At 46.6% G+C, this 13,465-nt stretch overlaps 1 protein-coding gene across 2 annotated transcripts in view; it reads right to left on the bottom strand.

Annotated features, from left to right (window-relative positions):
• Nucleotides 1-13,465, bottom strand: part of kcnq4 (potassium voltage-gated channel subfamily Q member 4) — a 126,766-nt gene that overhangs the window by 19,372 nt on the left and 93,929 nt on the right. For both annotated transcript variants that reach the window (XM_090209105.1, XM_021572588.3), the window contains exons 4-9: nt 10,995-11,170; nt 10,000-10,125; nt 9,678-9,788; nt 9,477-9,572; nt 9,224-9,312; nt 6,504-6,629 (exon numbers count right to left, since the gene is read on the bottom strand). In XM_090209105.1, the coding sequence (XP_090065231.1) occupies nt 6,504-6,629; nt 9,224-9,312; nt 9,477-9,572; nt 9,678-9,788; nt 10,000-10,125; nt 10,995-11,170 (724 nt within the window). The remainder of the gene's footprint in view (nt 1-6,503; nt 6,630-9,223; nt 9,313-9,476; nt 9,573-9,677; nt 9,789-9,999; nt 10,126-10,994; nt 11,171-13,465) is intronic.

The following is a 13,465-nucleotide window of genomic DNA, read 5'->3' on the forward strand; positions in this document are numbered from 1 at the left end:
ACAGAAGAGGTCAGATGATGCAGATGCTAGGCTACAGGACTGTTTTAGCAAAACAGCACAGACTGGAATATGTTTTGGGATTCATCCAATGGCATTGAGGAGTATACCACCTCAGTCATCAGCTTCATCAACAAGTGCATCGACGACGTCGTTCACACAGTGACCGTACATACATATTCCAACCAGAAGCCATGGATTACAGGCAACATCCGCATCGAGCCAAAGGCTAGAGCTGAAGCTTCAAGGAGCGGGACACTAATTTGAACGCCTATAAGAAATCCCGCTATGCCCTCAGACAAACCATCAAACAAGCAAAGTGTCAATGCAGGATTAAGATTGAATCCTACTACACCGGCTAAGATGCTCATCAGATGTTGCAGGGCTTAAATAAACTATTAAGGACTACGAAGGGAAACCCAGACGCGAGCTACCCAGAGCTAAATGCCTTTTATGCTCGCTTCGAGGCAAGCAACATTGAAGCATGCACGAGAGCACCAGCTGTTCTGGATGACTGTGTGATAACGCTCTCGGTAGCCGATGTGAGCAAGACCTTTAAACATGTCAACATTAACAAAACCGCGGGGCCAGAAGCATTACCAGGATGCGTACTCAAAGCATGCGCAAACCAAATGGCAAGTGTCTTCACTGACATTTTCAACCTCTCCCGGACTGAGTCTGTAATACGTACATGTTTCAAGCAGACCACCATAGTCTCTGTGCCCAAGGAAGTGAAGGTAACCTCCCTAAATAATTACCACCCACGTCAGTAGCCATTAAGTGCTTTGAAAGGCTGGTCATTGCTCACATCAACAGCATCCTCCTGGATACCAACCGCCCCCACTGATCCACAGATGACGCAATCTCAATCGCACTCCACACTGCCCTTTCCCACCTGGGCAAAAGGAACACCTATGTGAGAATGCTTTTCATTGACTACAAATCAGCGTTCAACACTATAGTTCCCACAAAGCTCATCACTAAGCTAAGGACCCTGGGTCTAAACACTAAACACTGGATCCTGGACTTCCTGACTGGCCACCCACAGGTGGTAAGGGTAGGCAACAACACGTCTGCCACGCTGATCCTCAACACTGGGGCCCCTCAGGGGTGTGTAGTTAGTCCCCTCCTGTACTCCCTGTTCACCCACGACTGCGTGGCCAAACACAACTCCAACACCATCCTTAAGTTTGCTGACGACACAACAGTGGTAGGCCTGATCACCGACAACGATGGGACAGCTTATAGGGAGGAGGTCAGAGAACTGGCAGTGTGGTGCCAGGACAACAACCTCTCCATCAATGTGAGCAAGACAAAGGAGCTGATCGGGGACTACAGGAAAGGCCGAACCCAATAACATCAGTGGAGCGGGTCGAGAGTTTCAAGATCCTTGGTGTCCACATCAACAACGACCTATTATGGTCCAATATGGTGGACCATTTATGGTGGACAGTTGTAAAGAGAGCACGACAAAACCTTTTCCCCCTCAGGAGACTGAAAAGATTTGGCATGGGTCCCCAGATCCTCAAAAAGTTCAACAGCTGCACCATCAAGAGCATCCTGACTAGTTGCATCACCACCTGGTAAACTGCTCGGCTTCTGACCGTAAGGCACTACAGAGGGTAGTGCGTCCCGCCCAGTACATCACTGGGGCCAACCTTCTTGCAATCCAGGACCTATGTAATAGGTGGTGTCGGAGGAAAGCACATAAAAATGTCAGAGACTTCCGTCACCCAAGTCATAGACTGTTTCTCTGCTACCGCACAGCAAGCGGTCCCGGAGCGCCAAGTCTAGGACCAAAAGGCTCCTTAACAGCTTCTACCCCCAAGTCATAAGACTGCTGAACAATTAATTAAATGGGTACCCCCCCCCCTCCTCTCTCTCCATTTGTTTTGTAAACTGCTGCTGCCGGCTGTTTATTATCTATGCATAGTCACTTCACCCCTACCTACATGTACAAATGACCTCTAACCTGTACCCCCGCGCAGTTACTCGGTACCCATACCCTCTGTATATAGCCTCGTTATTGTTATGTTATTGTGTTACATTTTATTATTTTTACTTTAGTTTATTCAGTAAATATTTTCTTAACTTCTTGAACTGCACTGTTGGTTAAGGGCTTGTAAGTAAGCATTTCACGGTAAGGTCTACACTGTTGGTTAAGGGCTTGTAAGTAAGCATTTCACGGTAAGGTCTACACTGTTGGTTAAGGGCTTGTAAGTAAGCATTCCACGGTAAGGTCTACACTGTTGGTTAAGGGCTTTTAAAGGGCTTGTAAGTAAGCATTTCATGATAAGGTCTACACTGTTGGTTAAGGGCTTGTAAGTAAGCATTTCATGATAAGGTCTACACTGTTGGTTAAGGGCTTGTAAGTAAGCATTTCACGGTAAGGTCTACACTGTTGGTTAAGGGCTTGTAAGTAAGCATTCCACGGTAAGGTCTACACTGTTGGTTAAGGGCTTGTAAGTAAGCATTTCATGATAAGGTCTACACTGTTGGTTAAGGGCTTGTAAGTAAGCATTTCACGGTAAGGTCTACACTGTTGGTTAAGGGCTTGTAAGTAAGCATTTCACGGTAAGGTCTACACTGTTGGTTAAGGGCTTGTAAGTAAGCATTTCACAGTAAGGTCTACACTGTTGGTTAAGGGCTTGTAAGTAAGCATTTCACAGTAAGGTCTACACTGTTGGTTGAGGGCTTGTAAGTAAGCATTTCATGATAAGGTCTACACTTGTATTTGGCACATGTGACAAATACATTTTGATTTGATTTGATTTCATATCAAATATACCAAATGTCAGTCATTTCTAGCCTGAGTACCATCGGCAATGGCAAGTGTCTTCCCACTATGCTCAATGAAGAGGCTAAAACCAACTTTTTACTCAAAAGTAGAACATTTACAGAGACACACACACACTGCACTGGGCCAGAAGGCTTTGGGACCCTCAGGCAGAGTGAGAAAGGGAGATGGGGGGGTGGGTGTGCTGACGTGCCCCGTGCACAGGCTTGTCACCGTGGATACCTCTGCTGTTTGCGGCCAATGTGAATCCGGAAGAGACTCCGCTTTTTAGAAACGAGCTGACTGAGGAGACACACAGAGGGAGATAAGGTGAGGAAGAGGAGAAGAGGAAGAGAGAGGAGAGGCCAGGTGAGGGGTGCAGAGGAGAAGAAGAGGAGGAGAGGAAGGGTGGGTGAGGAAGAGGAGGAGAAGAGGAAGAGAGGAAGAGCAGGTGAGGGGTGCAGAGGAGAAGAAGAGAAGAGAAGGCGAGGAAGAGGAGAAAATGAGGTGAGGATGAGGAGAGGTGAGGAAGTGGAGGAGAGGCGAGAGGAGGAGAGGAAAAGAGGAAGTGAGGAAGAGGAGGAAAGGTAGAGGAGGAGAGGTGAGGAAGAGGAGGAGAGAGGAGGAGAGGAAGAGGAGAAAAGGAGAAGAGGAGAGGAAGAGGAGGAGAGGTGGTGATGATGAGGAGGAGAGAGGAGGAGGGGAGAAGAGGAGGTGAGGAAGAGGAGGAAAGGAAGAGGAGGAGAGGTGGTGGTGATGAGAAGGAGAGGAGAGAGGAGGAGAAAAGTGGAAGAGGAGGAAAAAGAGGAGAGGAGAGGAAGAGGAGGAGAGGTGGTGAGAATGGAGAGGAGGAGAGAAGTAGAGGAGAGGAGGAGAGGTGAGGAAGAGGAGGAGGAGGAGGAGAGGAGAGGTGTACAGAGGTAGTGAGATCATAAAGGTAAAGATGGGAGGAGGGAGGTGAAGAAAAGTAGAGGACAGGGTGAAGTGGAGTGGAAGCCCAGTACTGCCTCTCATCAGTCTAAAATGGCTTCCTTTCCTAGTCTCCTTTCACGCTTAAGGATTACCAAGTGAAAGCATGTGTCCCTGTTGGCCCCCAACATATTGTTTTCCCCTACACTTCCTTTGTTTTCAGACCAGACTAGACAAAGGAAAGGAGGCAAAGAAAGCAAGCCATGTCAATTTATTGACAAGCACCCCATTGAGGAGGGAGGTAAGGAGTAGGGATGTGTGAACGGAGTGTGTTGAGTTGGGGATGTCGTGTAGGCAGCCAGAGTGCATGCATATGAAGCAGTTCACTTCAGTATGTCCATGATTAGACTGCAGCCTTTCCAGAATGTCTAAGTAATTAGCTCCACACCTATCCATTGTCTTCTTGACTTGGAAGGCACACTGCCTTCAATGTGTGTTATTAATGTCTTTATGTACATGCAGTACTATTTAATCTACAGTATGAAAAAATATCACCGGTTCATATTGACAAGACCAAACATATACCTTGGAAAATGGCATGGCATGTTATTGTATGTATGCCGTCATGCTGGGTTGTGCTCTACTGTTTTTCTACTGCCATGTTGGAACCATGCCTGTATGATCACAGCACCACTTCCTAGCATGTTGGAACCGTGCCTGTACGATCACAGCACCACTTCCTAGCATGTTGGAACCGTGCCTGTACGATCACAGCACCACTTCCTAGCATGTTGGAACCGTGCCTGTACGATCACAGCACCGCTTCCTAGCATGTTGGAACCGTGCCTGTACGATCACAGCACCGCTTCCTAGCATGTTGGAACCGTGCCTGTACGATCACAGCACCGCTTCCTAGCATGTTGGAACCGTGCCTGTACGATCACAGCACCAGTTCCTAGCATGTTGGAACCATGCCTGTACGATCACAGCACCACTTCCTAGCATGTTGGAACCGTGCCTGTACGATCACAGCACCACTTCCTAGCATGTTGGAACCATGCCTGTACGATCACAGCACCACTTCCTAGCATGTTGGAACCGTGCCTGTACGATCACAGCACCACTTCTTAGCATGTTGGAACTGTGCCTATACGATCACAGCACCACTTCCTAGCATGTTGGAACCGTGCCTGTACGATCACAGCACCGCTTCCTAGCATGTTGGAACCGTGCCTGTACGATCACAGCACCGCTTCCTAGCATGTTGGAACCGTGCCTGTACGATCACAGCACCGCTTCCTAGCATGTTGGAACCGTGCCTGTACGATCACAGCACCAGTTCCTAGCATGTTGGAACCATGCCTGTACGATCACAGCACCACTTCCTAGCATGTTGGAACCGTGCCTGTACGATCACAGCACCACTTCCTAGCATGTTGGAACCATGCCTGTACGATCACAGCACCACTTCCTAGCATGTTGGAACCGTGCCTGTACGATCACAGCACCACTTCTTAGCATGTTGGAACTGTGCCTATACGATCACAGCACCACTTCCTAGCATGTTGGAACCGTGCCTATACGATCACAGCACCACTTCCTAGCATGTTGGAACCGTGCCTGTACGATCACAGCACTGCTTCCTAGCATGTTGGAACCGTGCCTGTACGATCACAGCACCGCTTCCTAGCATGTTGGAACCATGCCTGTACGATCACAGCACCACTTCCTAGCATGTTGGAACCGTGCCTGTACGATCACAGCACCACTTCCTAGCATGTTGGAACCGTGCCTATACGATCACAGCACCACTTCCTAGCATGTTGGAACCATGCCTATACGATCACAGCATCACTTCCTAGCATGTTGGAACCATGCCTATACGATCACAGCACCACTTCCTAGCTCGATGTGTCAGCGAGAATGCAGAGATACACACATTCAGAAGACGAGAACGAACCTGCAAGGGACTTCTGCCTTCCTGAGAACAGGGTTGATGGAGGGATGGCATGGAAGAGAGAGGGATGATGGAAGAGAGAGAGGATGAATGGATGAAGGTGATGGAGTTGACATGAGGATGAATCAGACGAGGAAAGACAATGAGTGGCAGGGAGGGAGCAGGCGGTGCTGTTAATTACAAACAGGTCTGAGATCAGTGACAGGTGGTTAGATACACAACAGCACATCCACACAGGAAACACAGACCAGAGAACAGCCAGCATGCTCCTTATAGCATAAACCAGTTTGATGATATAAGGAGTAAAAACCTGCGGTATCCTATGGTGAACCACAGTCATTTTATCCAGTGGATTATTTATTAGATGATTAATGACACAAATGATGATCAAAATAACAGGGCCTAATGTACTGAACAGAATACCACAATGTACTGAAAGGAATACCACAATGTACTGAACGGAATACCACAATGTACTGAAAGGAATACCACAATGTACTGAACGGAATACCACAATGTACTGAACGGAATACCACAATATACTGAACGGAATACCACAATATACTGAACAGAATACCACAATGTACTGAACAGAATACCACAATGTACTGAACAGAATACCACAATGTACTGAACAGAATACCACAATGTACTGAACAGAATACCACAATGTACTGAACAGAATACCACAATGTACTGAACAGAATACCACAATGTACTGAACAGAATACCACAATGTTGTTCAATTGTGTGTGACTGTGACTGAAGGTGACGGTTTGTTTGTGTGTGTATGGGGTGTATCTATATATTGGTGTGTCGTGTATCAGTGTGTTGATGTATCTGCGTGTGTTGCGTGGTGCGTACCTGTCCCCTGACAGGTAGGGGGAGCTGTAGGGCCGTAGCCCAGACAGCAGGGTGTGGTGGGAGTTGTGAAGGACCTTCTTGGCGCTACGCCGTCGCTGAAGGTGACTGAACAGTAGCGTCAGTTCTCTGACCCCACGTGCCCAAATAGGAAAACAAATGAAAGAAAGAAAGGACAAAACAACAACTCATAAAAAGGGTCAAATTAAGAGTCAAAACATTAAAGAGAGGGGGATCACTCCTATGTAATTCATCAAAATCAAGTCAGAAATAGGAATGCGCCATCAACACACTTTTGCTTGTTACTGGACACAGAGCTAAGAAGCAAAAAAGACACAAGTCATGAAAGCCCCTCTTTTTAACCAAACAAAATTTGTGAAATTAATATGTAAATACTTAAAATAGGACAACATAATCTTAAGAAACAAACAACGGTGGTATTTGGAGGCTTGGAGAAACGTGTAGTAACTTACAAAAATGAATGAAAGTGCAGCCCACCATTTTAGATCAGGAGGATAGAATGTCCATGCCACTACTGGTAGAACCAGCTCAATAGCTGGGATACTGCTCATCTTTGTGCATGTGTGCATCAGTGGAGGCTGCTGAGGGGAAGACGGCTCATAACAATGGCTGGAACAGAGTAAATGGAATGGCATCAAACCATATGTTTTATGTACAGTGCCTTGCGAAAGTATTCGGCCCCCTTGAACTTTGTGACCTTTTGCCACATTTCAGGCTTCAAACATAAAGATATAAAACTGTATTTTTTTGTGAAGAATCAACAACAAGTGGGACACAATCATGAAGTGGAACGACATTTATTGGATATTTCAAACTTTTTTAACAAATCAAAAACTGAAAAATTGGGCGTGCAAAATTATTCAGCCCCCTTAAGTTAATATTTTGTAGCGCCACCTTTTGCTGCGATTACAGCTGTAAGTCGCTTGGGGTATGTCTCTATCAGTTTTGCACATCGAGAGACTGACATTTTTTCCCATTCCTCCTTGCAAAACAACTCGAGCTCAGTGAGGTTGGATGGAGAGCATTTGTGAACAGCAGTTTTCAGTTCTTTCCACAGATTCTCGATTGGATTCAGGTCTGGACTTTGACTTGGCCATTCTAACACCTGGATATGTTTATTTTTGAACCATTCCATTGTAGATTTTGCTTTATGTTTTGGATCATTGTCTTGTTGGAAGACAAATCTCCGTCCCAGTCTCAGGTCTTTTGCAGACTCCATCAGGTTTTCTTCCAGAATGGTCCTGTATTTGGCTCCATCCATCTTCCCATCAATTTTAACCATCTTCACTGTCCCTGCTGAAGAAAAGCAGGCCCAAACCATGATGCTGCCACCACCATGTTTGACAGTGGGGATGGTGTGTTCAGGGTGATGAGCTGTGTTGCTTTTACGCCAAACATAACGTTTTGCATTGTTGCCAAAAAGTTCAATTTTGGTTTCATCTGACCAGAGCACCTTCCACATGTTTGGTGTGTCTCCCAGGTGGCTTGTGGCAAACTTTAAACAACACTTTTTATGGATATCTTTAAGAAATGGCTTTCTTCTTGCCACTCTTCCATAAAGGCCAGATTTGTGCAATATACGACTGATTGTTGTCCTATGGACAGAGTCTCCCACCTCAGCTGTAGATCTCTGCAGTTCATCCAGAGTGATCATGGGCCTCTTGGCTGCATCTCTGATCAGTCTTCTCCTTGTATGAGCTGAAAGTTTAGAGGGACGGCCAGGTCTTGGTAGATTTGCAGTGGTCTGATACTCCTTCCATTTCAATATTATCGCTTGCACAGTGCTCCTTGGGATGTTTAAAGCTTGGGAATCTTTTTGTATCCAAATCCGGCTTTAAACTTCTTCACAACAGTATCTCGGACCTGCCTGGTGTGTTCCTTGTTCTTCATGATGCTCTCTGCGCTTTTGACGGACCTCTGAGACTATCACAGTGCAGGTACATTTATACGGAGACTTATTTACACACAGGTGGATTGTATTTATCATCATTAGTCATTTAGGTCAACATTGGATCATTCAGAGATCCTCACTGAACTTCTGGAGAGAGTTTGCTGCACTGAAAGTAAAGGGGCTGAATAATTTTGCACGCCCAATTTTTCAGTTTTTGATCTGTTAAAAAAGTTTGAAATATCCAATAAATGTCGTTCCACTTCATGATTGTGTCCCACTTGTTGTTGATTCTTCACAAAAAAATACAGTTTTATATCTTTATGTTTGAAGCCTGAAATGTGGCAAAAGGTCGCAAAGTTCAAGGGGGCCGAATACTTTCGCAAAGGCACTGTATTTGATACCATTCCACCTATTCCGCTCCAGCCATTACCACGAGCCCGTCCTCCCCAATTAAGGTGCCAACAACCTCTTGTGGTGTATATATGCATGTGTGTTTCATGTCTACCATGTCTATGAATAAGGTTAAATGTGTTTCTCCTAGTTCCTATAATTCATCTGTACAGCCTCTCATAATCTCCCTACAATGCTCTCTCTATGTTCAACCGGTTAGCCGTGTCAGTTGACGTTCAAACCCACATTCTTTTAGGAAAGGTACGCTTGCTATTCTAAGTCACATCTACCTGAACAAACATTTCATCCTTTTAATGACACTAATGATAGACAAATGGGTACAGTGGGGATGGTTAAATCCATGGGTCGATCAGTAGCAACACATAACAGCAGCATTGTTGGAGAGGAGAGGAGTACCTACCTGAAGGATGGAAGCATGCTGTCATAGAAGTACCATGTGGCTGTCAGGTAGGAGTGCTGAGCATCAGTAGAGTACAGACGCCACGCAGCCTGGAACACACACACACACACACACACACACACACACACACACACACACAAAATAAATAAAATAATCCAATCTTACAGCAAAACATCCTGAATGTGTTGCTGGGTTCAGTTGTTAGCACCTATTCTGTCCTTTGCCAGATTGATTGGAGGCTATCTGTGGTCACCTGTATAAGGCTGGCAGCAGGAGTCCTCCTCTTCTCAAAGTGCTTCTGTCGGTGCTGCTCCTGCACCTTTAGGGCAAAGCCTGACCCCAGGATACCCTGAGAGAGAGGTCAGAGGTCAGAGGGAGGGCCAGAGGCATGAGACCAAACCTGATTGGCCGGAAAGGGAACTGACAGTGATGTGGACCAATGAGAAGGACTCACGGCAGGAAGGGCGAAGAAGGACACGCCCAGGAGAGCGAAGCCGGCAGCCAGAAGTCTCCCCAACCAGGTGCGGGGTGTCTTGTCACCGTAGCCGATGGTGGTGAGAGTTATCTGGGTGTAGAAACACACACACATATACACACACACACACTCACACACACACGCATGCAAGCAAACACACACACACACATATACACACACAGGGTATTGATTTATAATGAATGCAGGGTAAAAGAGATGCCTTGTTATTTATTGGTGAGTGTTAAATTGTAGAGAGGGACATTTGTACCCAATGGGTCTGTGTGGTCTAAGCAGTACTGACCGTTCCCCACCAGAGGGAGTCTGCGTAGGTGTTGAACTCTGTGTTGACGTCTTTCTCTGCCAGGTAGACCAGGAAGGAGGCAAAGATCAGGACCAGGAAACCAATGTACCACGCTGTAATCAGCTCCTGAGAGACAGAGAGAGAAGGGGGAGAGAGAGTGGGGAGAAAGAGAGAGGTAGGGAGAGAGAAAGAAAGAGGGAGAGAGAGAGAGAGGGAGAGAGAGAAAGGGGAGCGAGAGAGAAAGAGTGAGAAAGGGGAGCAAGAGAGAAAGAGTAGGGAGAAAGAAAGAAAGCGTGAGAGAGAGAGAAACAGAGAGAGAGAGAAACCGAGAGAGATACAGAGAGAAAGAAAGAGAGAGAGAGTGGAAGAGAGAGAGAGAGAAAGAGAGAGAGGTAGTCATTATCATTATCTTCCAAACCATCATTAACATTAATTAAGATGAATCAATAAATGCCAGACATTAGAGAGCAGGACCATCATCATCTTCATATCTGGCCTCTGGGTTGGTTTTAGTTATGCATAGCCAACTCAGTATTGTTGAGGTCTGTTGCCTTGCTGACACATCCCAATCCATCAGCATGACTATCATCACCAGCCTCATCATAGCTGGACAGTGTGTGTGTGTTTCGTTTTTTGTGTATCCGTGCGTGTGTTTGAAACAGCAACAGCAAAATTGCAGAGTGGTCATTCTAATTGACAAACTAGAGCAGTCCAAGTGGGAAATGGTTTCTGAGGTCAGTCACCCTAACTACGGGACAACACATTGCTGAGCTCAGCTGTTTTCCACTAAACTGAACCAGGTGTGTGTGTGCGTGTGCGTGTGTGTGTGTGTGTGTGTGTGTGTGTGTGTGTGTGTGTGTGTGTGTCCTGGTGGTCGTACAGTCTCTTATTCACACCCTCATTTAGCTTTGACTGCATATCACTAATCCTGGTTGTTTCCATCATAATCATCATCATCATCACCATCGTGTGTCTGTGTGTGTGTGTGTGTCCACCTTGCTGTGGGCGTAGACCACAGAGCCCAGTAGTTTCCAGGTGCCTCCTCGTCTGTCCATGCGTACCATCCGGAGGATCTGGAGGAACCGCATGCTGCGCAGGGCAGAGGTGGCAAAGACGTTCCCCTGGGTCCCCGCTGCGATCACCGCCAAGGACACCACAAACACTATGAAGTCTATGGAGGGAAGAAGGGGAAAAAAGAGAAGAGGGGAAAGAAAGAAAGAGAAGAGGGGGAAAAAGAGTAGAGGGGGAAGAAAGAGTAGAGGGGGAAGAAAGAGTAGAGGGGGAAGAAAGATAAGAAGGGGAAGATAGAAGAGGGGGAAGAAAGAGTAGAGGGGGAAGAAAGAGGAGAGGGGGAAGAAAGAGAAGAGGGGAAATAAAGAGTAGAGGGGGAAGAAAGAGAAGAGGGGAAATAAAGAGTAGAGGGGGAAGAAAGAGAAGAGGGGGAAGAAAGATAAGAAGGGGAAGAAAGAGTAGAGGGGGAAGAAAGAGTAGAGGGGGAAGAAAGAGTAGAGGGGGAAGAAAGATAAGAAGGGGAAGAAAGATAAGAAGGGGAAGAAAGAGTAGAGGGGGAAGAAAGAGTAGAGGGGGAAGTAAGAGTAGAGGGAAGAAAGAGTAGAGGGGGAAGAAAAAGTAGAGGGGGAAGAAAGAGAAGAGGGGGAAAAAGAGTAGAGGGGGAAGAAAGATTAGAGGGGGAAGAAAGAGTAGAGGGGAAAGAAAGAGTAGAGGGGGAAGAAAGAGAAGAGGGGGAAAAAGAGTAGAGGGGGAAGAAGGAGAAGAGGGGGAAGAAAGAGAAGAAGGGGAAGAAAGAGAAGAGGGGGAAAAGAGTAGAGGGGGAAGAAAGAATAGAGGGGGGAGAAAGAAGAGGGGGAAGAAAGAGAAGAGGGGGAAGAAAGAGTAGAGGGGGAAGAAAGAGTAGAGGGGGAAGAAAGAGAAGAGGGGGAAGAAAGATAAGAAGGGGAAGAAAGAAGAGGGGGAAGAAAGAGAAGAGGGGGATGAAAGAGTAGAGGGGGAAGAAAGAGTAGAGGGGGAAGAAAGAGTAGAGGGGGAAGAAAGAGTAGAGGGGGAAGAAAGAGAAGAGGGGGAAGAAAGATAAGAAGGGGAAGAAAGATAAGAAGGGGAAGAAAGAAGAGGGGGAAGAAAGAGAAGAAGGGGAAGAAAGATAAGAAGGGGAAGAAAGAAGAGGGGGAAGAAAGAAGAGGGGGAAGAAAGAGAAGAAGGGGGAAGAAAGAGTAGAGGGGGAAGAAAGAGAAGAGGGGGAAGAAAGAGAAGAGGGGGAAGAAAGAGTAGAGGGGGAAGAAAGAGTAGAGGAGGAAGAAAGAGTAGAGGGGGAAGAAAGAGAAGAGGGGGGAGAAAGATAAGAAGGGGAAGAAAGAAGAAGGGGAAGAAAGAGAAGAGGCGGAAGAAAGAGTAGAGGGGGAAGAAAGAGTAGAGGGGGAAGAAAGAGTAGAGGGGGAAGAAAGAGAAGAGGGGGGAGAAAGATAAGAAGGGGAAGAAAGAAGAAGGGGAAGAAAGAGAAGAGGGAAAGAAAGAGTAGAGGGGGAAGAAAGAGTAGAGGGGGAAGAAAGAGTAGAGGGGGAAGAAAGAGAAGAGGGGGAAGAAAGATAAGAAGGGGAAGAAAGATAAGAAGGGGAAGAAAGAGTAGAGGGGGAAGAAAGAGAAGAGGGGGAAGAAAGAGAAGAAGGGGAAGAAAGAAGAGGGGGAAGAAAGAGTAGAGTGGGAAGAAAGAGTAGAGGGGGAAGAAAGAGTAGAGGGGGAAGAAAGAGTAGAGGGGGAAGAAAGAGAAGAAGGGGAAGAAAGAGAAGAGGGGGAAGAAAGAGAAGAGGGGGAAGAAAGAGTAGAGGGGGAAGAAAGAGAAGAGGGGGAAGAAAGAGAAGAGGGGGAAGAAAGAGTAGAGGGGGAAGAAAAAGTAGAGGGGGAAGAAAGAGAAGAACTGGAAGAAAGAAGAGGGGGAAGAAAGAGAAGAGGGGGAAGAAAGAGTAGAGGGGGAAGAAAGAGTAGAGGGGGAAGAAAGAGTAGAGGGGGAAGAAAGAGAAGAAGGGGAAGAAAGAGAAGCGGGAGAAGAAAGAGAAGAGAGGGAAGAAAGAGAAGAGGGGGAAGAAAGAGAAGAGGGGGAAGAAAGAGAAGAGGGGGAAGAAAGAGAAGAGGGGGAAGAAAGAGTAGAGGGGGAAGAAAGAGTAGAGGAGGAAGAAAGAGTAGAGGGGGAAGAAAGAGTAGAGGGGGAAGAAAGAGAAGAAGGGGAAGAAAGAAGAGGGGGAAGAAAGAGTAGAGGGGGAAGAAAGAGTAGAGGGGGAAGAAAGAGTAGAGGGGGAAGAAAGAGAAGAAGGGGAAGAAAGAGAAGAGGGGGAAGAAAGAAGAAGGGGAAGAAAGAAGAGGGGGAAGAAAGAGAAGAAGGGAAAGAAAAAGAAGAGGAGAAAGAAAAAAGAAAGATAGGAGAGAGGGGGGGTATTGAAGCTACACTGCATGGATA

The sequence above is a fragment of the Oncorhynchus mykiss genome, chromosome 18 (genome assembly GCF_057628025.1).
Source record: "Oncorhynchus mykiss isolate SJ-2025 chromosome 18, ASM5762802v1, whole genome shotgun sequence".
In the NCBI taxonomy this organism is placed as follows: domain Eukaryota; kingdom Metazoa; phylum Chordata; class Actinopteri; order Salmoniformes; family Salmonidae; genus Oncorhynchus; species Oncorhynchus mykiss.